This window comes from Myotis nattereri (genome assembly GCF_964212035.1).
Source record: "Myotis nattereri genome assembly, chromosome: 1".
Taxonomy (NCBI): domain Eukaryota; kingdom Metazoa; phylum Chordata; class Mammalia; order Chiroptera; family Vespertilionidae; genus Myotis; species Myotis nattereri.
Window position 1 is genome coordinate 173,304,758 of NC_138075.1, and position 10,125 is coordinate 173,314,882.

General features: G+C 39.9%; 1 protein-coding gene across 1 annotated transcript; it reads right to left on the reverse strand.

Moving 5' to 3' along the window:
* Positions 1–652: 652 nt before the first annotated feature.
* On the reverse strand, positions 653–9,708 carry DSPP (dentin sialophosphoprotein; the record flags this gene model as incomplete). Its single annotated transcript, XM_081111698.1, has 3 exons — positions 653–2,686; positions 3,389–4,360; positions 9,619–9,708. 3 exons carry the CDS (start codon positions 9,706–9,708, stop codon positions 653–655), a joined length of 3,096 nt encoding a protein of 1,031 aa, XP_080967824.1.
* Positions 9,709–10,125: the final 417 nt, after the last annotated feature.

The window sequence follows — 10,125 nt, forward strand, 5'->3', positions numbered from 1 at the left end:
TACTAAGTATCAGGTTTTGTTTAAATCAATGTTTCGATTCCTCTCTAACACTCTAGAATTTCCCTAACTTGGAATTGCTCTATTCAATAATTACAAAGATTATTCCCAAAAAGGTTAAAATATTGCTGCTTTTTTTTTGTTACAGATGCATTTCTTGGGATAAGTAAATGAATTAGTAGCCAAGGTGGGTATAGTGACAGCATCCTTTACTCAGCAGTGAGCAGACCATCTATTCAGAAAATATAATTACTCAAAAGATTAAGGCTAAGTCACAGCCGTTTATAAGAAGTGTTTACTTGCCACATTCTAAAGCACTTGGCATTTGGATTGAGATTATCCTGTAGTACATGATTACTTGAGATGTCTGTATAAAGTATTAAATAATACTTTAATTGTTTTCTTATGTTTAGATGTACAACTTTAGCAAAATCTTTTCAGGATATATTTTAACACGCATGTACCCAAGGTCACACATTCAGATTCTCTCTGAGGGAGTTGGGAGTTGGACTGAATCCATCCATTTGGCTTAATCCTGTGGTTCTTTACATGCCTTCTGTTTTCTTCTCCCTTCTCCTTACTTTCTTGGAAATCTTTATTTCCTGTCACTCACCAAACTTTTCACACAAGAAATCTTGTGAGGTTTTTGTTTATTCTAATCATCACTGGTTGAGTGATTACTGTCACTGCCTTCACTGTCACTGTCACTGTCACTATCACTTCCATTGTTGTTGCCATTAGGAGACTTGCTCTTGCTGTCACTCTCATCACTACTGTCAGATGCACTGTCGCTGCTTTCATTGCTTTTACTGCTGTCACTATCACTGCTGTCACTACTGTCACTATCACTGCTGTCACTGCTGTCACTATCACTGCTGTCACTGCTATCTGATTTGCTATCACTGCTGTCACTACTATCGCTGCTGTCACTACTGTCACTGCTGTCACTGCTGTCACTGCTGTCACTACTGTCACTGCTGTCACTGCTATCTGATTTGCTGTCACTACTGTCACTGCTGTCACTGCTATCGCTGCTGTCACTACTATCGCTGCTGTCACTGCTGTCACTGCTATCTGATTTACTGTCACTACTATCACTACTGTCACTGCTGTCACTACTATCGCTGCTGTCACTGCTATCTGATTTACTGTCACTACTATCACTACTGTCACTGCTGTCACTACTATCACTACTGTCACTGCTGTCACTACTATCGCTGCTGTCACTGCTGTCACTGCTATCTGATTTACTGTCACTACTATCACTACTGTCACTGCTGTCACTACTATCGCTGCTGTCACTGCTGTCACTACTATCACTACTGTCACTGCTGTCTGATTTGCTGTCACTGCTGTCACTACTATCGCTGCTGTCACTGCTGTCACTACTATCACTACTGTCACTGCTGTCTGATTTGCTGTCACTGCTGTCACTGCTGTCACTACTATCGCTGTTGTCACTGCTGTCACTACTATCACTGCTGTCTGATTTGCTGTCACTGCTGTCACTACTATCACTACTGTCACTGCTGTCTGATTTGCTGTCACTACTGTCACTGCTGTCACTACTATCATTGCTGTCACTGCTGTCACTACTGTCACTGCTGTCACTACTATCGCTGCTGTCACTACTATCGCTGCTGTCACTGCTGTCACTGCTGTCACTGCTGTCACTACTATCACTACTGTCACTGCTGTCACTACTGTCATTGCTGTCTGATTTGCTGTCACTGCTGTCACTGCTGTCACTGCTGTCACTACTATCGCTGCTGTCACTACTATCGCTGCTGTCACTGCTGTCACTGCTGTCACTGCTGTCACTACTATCACTACTGTCACTGCTGTCACTACTGTCACTGCTGTCTGATTTGCTGTCACTGCTGTCACTGCTGTCACTACTGTCACTACTATCGCTGCTGTCACTGCTGTCACTACTGTCACTGCTGTCACTGCTGTCACTACTGTCACTACTATCGCTGCTGTCACTGCTGTCACTACTGTCACTGCTGTCACTGCTGTCACTGCTATCTGATTTACTGTCACTACTATCACTACTGTCACTGCTGTCACTACTATCGCTGCTGTCACTGCTGTCACTACTATCACTACTGTCACTGCTGTCTGATTTGCTGTCACTGCTGTCACTACTATCGCTGCTGTCACTGCTGTCTGATTTATCTTTGCTGCTGTCTGATTCACTATCATCACTCCCATTGTTACCATTGCCGTTACTGTCACTATCACTAGCATCTGATGTGTTGTCACTGTCCTCATCTCCTTCTCCTTTTGAATCACTGTCATTGTCATTATCTTTTGATTCATCTGAGTTATAAGATGCATCTCCTCGGCTACTGCTGTCATTGTCACCTTCAGAATTGGCATCATCATTGCCATTAGACTCATCGCTGCTGTTGGGATCATCTCCTTGCATGGATTCATCATCAAACTCGTAACTATCATATCCATCACTGTTACTCTCACTGCCTGTTTGGCTGTGTTCAACCTTATTTCCAGGTTCTGACTTCTGGCCAGGTTCTTGCATGTTGTCAGTCTCCCCTTGTGTCTGGACATTTCCGTTGCCCACAATCACTCCATGTTGTCCTTTACTCTCTTTATCGCCAACGATTTTCCCAGCTTCTTTGGTAATATTGTTTCTATTGCCACTGCTGGGACCTCCAATTTCTGTTCCCTGTGGAATAATGGATAGAAGAATGGGTAATTGGTAAATGTTATACTGCAAAATTGCATTGGTCTGAGGAACACTGACTGAGAAAATTGACCCGTGAAACAGAAGGTCAGATTCCAGTACTTCAGAAACATCTGTTTGTGAAAGTGTGCTGGATTCAGTACTTGAAAGTGCTCTAGTGTTTGGGTAATATAACAACCCAGCCACATATTTCACCCAGTAGGAACTTTTATGGTGCAGACATTATTTAGCATAAGACTTTTCTAGAATTTTAACCAAATTTTCAGAAATATCTGATTTTTTTTAAATTGTTGTATATTGCCTAACCAGTTTTGCTCAGTGGATACCGCATGGTCCTGTGGACTGAAAGGTCCCAGGTTCGATTCCGGCCAAGGGCATGTACCTTGGTTGCGGGCACATCCCCAGTGGGAGGTGTACAGGAGGCAGCTGATCAATGTTTCTCTCTCATCAGTATTTCTAACTCTCTATCCCTCTCCCTTCCTCTCTGTAAAAAATTGATAAAGTATTTTTTTAAATGTTGGATATCAAAATCTAGTAAGAACTCTGGCTTTCCCATCAAATAGTCAAGTAATTTAGGTATGAAAATACATGAATGCTTGTCAGGATTATTTTTTGTGCTACCATTAGTTGGGTAGAAGAGAGAATTTAAACTGCTATTTTAAAAAATCAACTTCACAAACTAACCTTATCTTGGCTCTTCCCATTCGTACTTGGCTCTGATTCTTTGGTAATTCCATTATCCACACCATGGTTTTCTCTGTGATTGGTGTTTTGGATGGCCTCCATTCTTGGGCTATCATTTTCTTCTGGGATCTGATCGGAATCCTCCTCACTCTCGGAGACATGGTCTCCATCCGTGTCGTGGGGATCTTCTTTGTCCTCAGGGTCATCATCTTCACTGCTAATTGAATTTTTACCTAAGCTATTATCATTGCCGCCTTCTTTTCCATGACCCTGGCCCTCCTGGCCCTGGCTGTTATCAGTGCCATCGTTTCCATTTCCTGTTTCTTCACCTTCATTATCACCAGAGCCCTTGTCTTCACCCTCATCTGTTCCATCCCCACTAGGACTCCCATCAGAATTATCGAGGCCAGCGTCTTCTCTATTGCCAGCTCCGTTTCCCCCTGGTGTTCCCCCTGCCCCCTCATGACCATTTCTCTCACCTTCTTTCTGAGGTGTTACTGCACTTGTATCACCCTCATTCGTACAGGAATTCCCATTTATGTCATCCTCACGGCCTGTACTATTACCGCTTCCAGATACTTGATGCTCATCTTCGTCAACCACAGTGGCATTCTCACTCTGACTTGCACCTCCAACATCCCCATTTTTAAAATTCTCATCAGTATTTCCATTAATATTGCTCCCATTTGCTGCGCCAGTCATGTCAACAGTGCTTACTTGTCCCCTAATACCATGTATTCCATCATGGCCATATGCTTCTGGTTCTTCTGTGCCCCCATTCTGATCCCCAGGATTCCCCTCTTCATTTACTGGCATGGAATGTGTAGCAGAACTTTCCCCTCCTACCCCTGCCCACTCAGGGCCATTTCCTTCTACTTTGTAACCATCTTGGGTATACTGTTGCCTTCCCGTTTCATTTTCATGCATAGGGACACCACTTTCTTTGGTGGTATTATTAGCATATAACTCATCCTGAAAAAGAAACAATTCAAAATAAATAGTGAATATCATCGTGAAACTGAAAAGCTGAGTATCAATTTTTTGGAAGGTAATGAAACCTAAAAACACCTTAGAAACACATCTTATACCCTATACCTGTACTGGCACTTTTAATTTTGCTGGAAGACTTAAATTCACAGATTGGCCAACAGCATGTCTCTCCAATGACTTGATTTGAGGAACCTATGAAAATCAAAAACATTCTTATTTTGTGTGCATTCACATACACAGACACACACATTTTTCCCTAAATGAAGGGTGGGGGGGGGGGGGATATAACACAAAGGCCAACATATGCTCTAATTAGGTGGAAAAGAGAAATGACTTTTTATAGGGTTTATATGGAATTTAAATGGGCATACAGATCGTTTTCACAACGGTGTTGCCAATTTTATTGAAGAATTAACCAGACCATTCATCTCAACTACAGAAGAGGAACAGTCTTTTCTAAAGATAAGAGGGTAGATCTTGGGTGTTTCTCTACAATAAGCCTCTTGCAAAGTACAAGACCTACCCTAAGTATAATCCTGGCCAAATCCCCCAGGAGGATAGTTGGTATGCCCAGAACCAGTGCATAAGAAAAACCAAGTTATAGATGATGTGTCCTCAGGAGCACATTTGAAATAGTTGAGAAAATTCTCAACTACATTAATACCAAAGCATTTGGGATTATGAAAACATGTAAAAAATGTTAACCATAGCAGCTGGCTAATAAAATTACAAATGGTTGAATTTTCTTAGTTTTTCTTTGCTGGTGTTGTTTTTATTTTCCAAATTTTCTACCGTGAGCATATAAACATTAACTCTGAGTAAAATGTTAGTTTTCTTCTATGTTAAAGAATGCTACTTTTCTTTCTTGAAAACTTTCTAAGCAATACAGGTTTCATTGATATTAGAGTGCAGTTCAGGGCACATGAGCAAAGATGAACAAAATCTTCACGATTTCTGGGGATTGAATGTAAATTGATCTGAATGAATTTTTAAATAAGAATTCTTCTGAGCAGCATGAGTTTTGATTGGAGAAATAGGGGCATGAACTTGGAGTCATGTTTGGCTTTGTCGAGACCCCCAAAGATATCCTGTCAAGTCTTTCATGCAAATCTGAATGTTTAGGCTCAGCTTACCTGCAAAGGCTTCTATATTTATGTTAGGTTAAAAGGGATAGCCAAATAAGGAGGTTTCCTGAAGATGGCATACTCACTGGAATGGCCCATGCTGCTGCCCAAATGCAAAAACAGATGATTATCTTCATTTTCTTCAAAAAATATTAGTTAATGGCTGTTTAAAAAAGAGAATAGCAAAACATTGCTTACAGAACAAAAAAGAATAACCACAGTAATGTATCATTTGGTTTGTAAGCATTTGCCTTTTCCTCAGTCAAGGAGTATTTATCAAGCATAAGAAGGCAGCTGCCAGGACTCCGTGTTCCAGAACATCCCTGGAGTGGTCGTGGAGATGTACAGGCATCATCAGGTTCAGCACCAATGGAACCATCTAGAGCAGTGGTTCTCAACCTGTGGGTTGCAGCCCCTTTGGGGGTCGAACGACCCTTTCACAGGGGTCGCCTAAGACCATCGGAAAACACATAATATAATTACATATTGTTTTTGTGATTAATCACTATGCTTTAATTTTGTTCAATTTGTAACAATGAAAATACATCCTGCATATCAGATATTTACATTACGATTCATAACAGTAGCAAAATTACAGTTATGAAGTAGCAACGAGAATAATTTTATGGTTGGGGGTTACCACAACATGAGGAACTGTATTAAAGGGTGGTGGCATTAGGAAGGTTGAGGACCACTGGTCTAGACTTTTTTGCCTCTGCCAGTGAAGGGGAGCAGTCATATAGCCACAAAGTCATAGCCATAATTTGTGTCCTTCTGCTGTTCTTAAAGGTAGTAATATCTGTCCCTTCCAAATAGTTTTAATCAAGTATTAACTAATGGTACTAAGATTGTGTTTAAAAGCTGAAGCACTTATCATCCCCTCTCTAAATTCATCCATTTGCGTTCTGCTACTATAAGGGACGGGCGTGAGGGGGCCTAGGCTCATGGAAAGAACATAGAGTTTGGATTTAGAGACCTGGGCTCGAATTCTACCTTTGCTGCTTTGCTACTTGTGTGAGTCTGAGAAATTTAAACACTTCACTCGGCCTTGTTTCCTCCATCTGGGGTAACAGTAATGCCTGCACTGCGGGATTGCCCCAACCATCTCAGCAGAAAAATCTTCTCGGAGAAGCCTTCTATGGCTCCATTTCTGAGCGTGCTTAGTGGCTCTTTTTTACATGCAGCAGCTTCTACACACCTCACTGGTAGCCTATTGTACTGTTTTTGGTGGGTTTTTTTTTTTTCCAAAGCTAAAAACCTAAATTTGTTAAAACAGTTAATGAATTCAGAAAATGATCACAGAGATCCAATTTCTGTAGATGAGGAGTTTCGGATGAAATACACAGAGAACATAATTACAAAAATAGTCAGATTTTCAAAACTGGAGGTGAATAAAAAAACACTTCAGCCAGACAATTAAGAAAAGTATACAGAGAGCCTCTCAGTGTTTACTGTACTGTTTTAAAATAGCCTGGCTACCTGCATGTTCCTCTTCCCTACTGAGCGCTCCCGAGACCCACGAGAATGTCTTGGAAATCACTGTAGTCCAATACAGAGCACAGAAAAAGACCTTTTCTGAATATTGTTGATGAATGAATACTTACTAATATAAGCAATACCTGGCACTGCCCTGTGTATGGAGCAATCTCTTAATAAATAATAGCAATTATTATGAGGGACTCATAAACATATGACCGTTTATTCCTGTTAGAATTTACATTCAGAAATGGTCGAATATACATTCTGATACATTGGAATAGGCATTGTATAGTCCATGTGAATCAAAAATTTAAATTCCCATTTATTGCAAATTGGATTGCTTGATGTAATGATTCCATTACTGTAGAAAGGAAAGGAGAGTTTTACTCCTATTTCATGAACTCCCACTGGGTTTATAGTTTCTAATGCTGCATGTTATAAAATAGCCTTTATTGGACTTAATGTTGTTAGTGGAAACATAATAAAGCCTTCATGAACATCAACTGCCATAGAGTCAGTGGCATTTCTTCACAGGAGAAAGGGCACTGTTTCAGGGCTACTGAGAGAGGGGGCGGGGGAGTGCTTACTCTTGTAGCCGCATCAGAAAGCCAAGACCTCCTTCCAAAATGCTGTAGGTGACCTCAGGACAAGCATAATGCAGAGCTCTGGCGTGGATGTTGAAGGGCAGCTGTTTAGCAAGCAGGAATTATACTGTACTTTGCAGTCGCAACCCTAATTATTACAGAGAGTCTGCAGAAGGCCAGTCTACACTGTGATTTGGAGGAGCCATGGTGTCCTGGAAAGGTACCTGTAGTGAAGGCCGGGGTTATGTGCAGCCCGTTTCTAAACTGCAATCCAGAAATCTGACCACATTAGCTCCCTTTCATATCCGCTCCAGAACAATTGAATGATGCATGATGATGCTCAGCTGTTTCCACAGGTAGATAAATGGCTTGAAAGATTCCTATAGAAATAACCTCACGCTAGCCAGTTTGGCTCAGTGGATAGAGCATCGGCCTGTGGACTGAAGGGTCCTGGTTTCGATTCCGATCAAGGGCACATACTCAGGTTGCAGGCTCAATCCCCGGTAGGGGACATGCAGGAGGCAGCCGATCAATGATTCTCTCTCATCATTGATGTTTCTATCTCTTCCCCTCTCCCTTCTTCTCTGAAAGCAATAAAAATATATTTTTTTGAAAGAAGAAAAAGAAATGCCCTTAATTTTGTCAGCCTGAAAACAGAGTCTTAACAATTATGTGTACCCCCTCCAGATTATTTCATGTCACAAATTAAATGAGATTTAGAAATTTTACCTATTTTGGACAACTTTTGTAAGTGAAAAGCAAAGCCTAATTAAAGCCCTGTTTGAAAGCCCAGGATGGGTTTTTAAAATCTGCCTTACCTAATTTCTTAACAAAATTAACCAAAGCACCAGATAATGATCAAATTTCCACCTCAGTTTGCCAATTTTTTAGTAATGTATCTTTCTTTTTTCAAAGCTATCATCTTGTAAAATGGAAAAGCCTGACAGAAGTCAGAATCTCTAGCTATTCTGAGTAGAAGTGTTTTGGTACAGCTTTCAAAGCCCTAATGTCAACTGGCAAAAAATTAATTTTTTAGGTCAAACATTAGGGTTTTTTTAGAGACCAAGAAGTTATATGTAAACTGAGATCCATTCATGAATTCAACAAGCATTTGAAGATCTAATATGAGCCAGATAAAGAGCCCTAGAAGACAGACATGGGCCTTATCACCAAGTTGATTAGACAAACTTTGAAATAAATATAACCTAATGTGCTAAATCAAATTCGTGTTTATTTTTTAACATAATCAGTGTTTAAATGTTACTATTGTTACTATTTAAAAGAGGAAGAGCCCTGGCCAGGTGGCTCAGTTGGTTGGAGCATCGTTCCATACACCAAAAGTTTGTGGGTTCAATTCCCAGTCAAGGCACATTCCTAGGTTGCAGGTTTGATCCCATCAGGGCACATGCGGAAGATGAGTAATAGATGCTTCTTGCATCAATGTTTCTAACTCTCTCCCTTCCTTTCTCTCTGAAAATCAATAAAAACATATCCTTGTGTGAGAATTAAAAACAATAATAATAATTTTTTAAAATAATAAATAAAAAAGGAAGAGATTGTTTCTTTTTCATTCAATCCCATCATGTCTTACATTGCATTGATGAGACTAAAAAATTCATTTAACTAGGCTCAAGGTTCTCAAAACTGGGTTTCTGAATAAAAATAACAGTAATGGCACTTTAGTGAGTTATGCATGAAATATTTTAATCACTTATTCTGTTTTTAAGATTTTAGATTTAAAATATCTGCTTCATCTTACATATATTCTTTCTATTAGCAACTGGTATTTTAACACTCTGGCTATTTTTTTTTTTAAAAAAAAAACCTACTCTTTAGTAATGCAATATTTTGCTACATGGAGTCAGTATTGCTTGCCACATAATTTCTCAAGATCTTTTAAAACAAACTCTTGATTTGACAAGTCAAAAGAGGAGGAAAAAAATCTAATCATACAGGGTTATTCACTTCTTAAAGTCTAGTTGGCTTCTCTGAAATTCAAATTTCTTTCTAAAGGTATCTATTGGTTCTGAGTAAAGAGGATGTTTCATCTTACCTTAAAAGCCTTCAAAGGGACTTTGAAAATCCAGGATTTCTTATCTTTTTCTTTGGAGACTGAGTGGCACACTGTCCTAGACTTTTGCATGGTAATTTCGTACCTGCCGAAATTTAAACTCAGTTTGATAATTTTCTCCACCAATCACTGTTTAGGATCCCTGATATAGGGTTATAGCATGTCACCGTGTCTGTGAAGCACATAATAACTTCCTCCTCTCCCTCCACTTGCTGATACGCGTTTGCTCACTGAACCATTTGGTTCCAAAGGGACTAGACTTACTTTCACTTAATTAAATAGCTGTGGGAGGCTGTTTTGCATTTTAAATATAGAGAATCAGTGTAACATATCTGAAAAGAGCCACTTAAACTCTGTCACCCTGACATTTCTTGTCTTACTAAGGTTGGCAATCTAAGAAAACTCTAGGTTTCTTTAGTAAATATGACTGCCTATTTAAGACCCCTGTCATTCCTTAGGTGGGTATTAAAGTTTCTGCGCTATAATCCC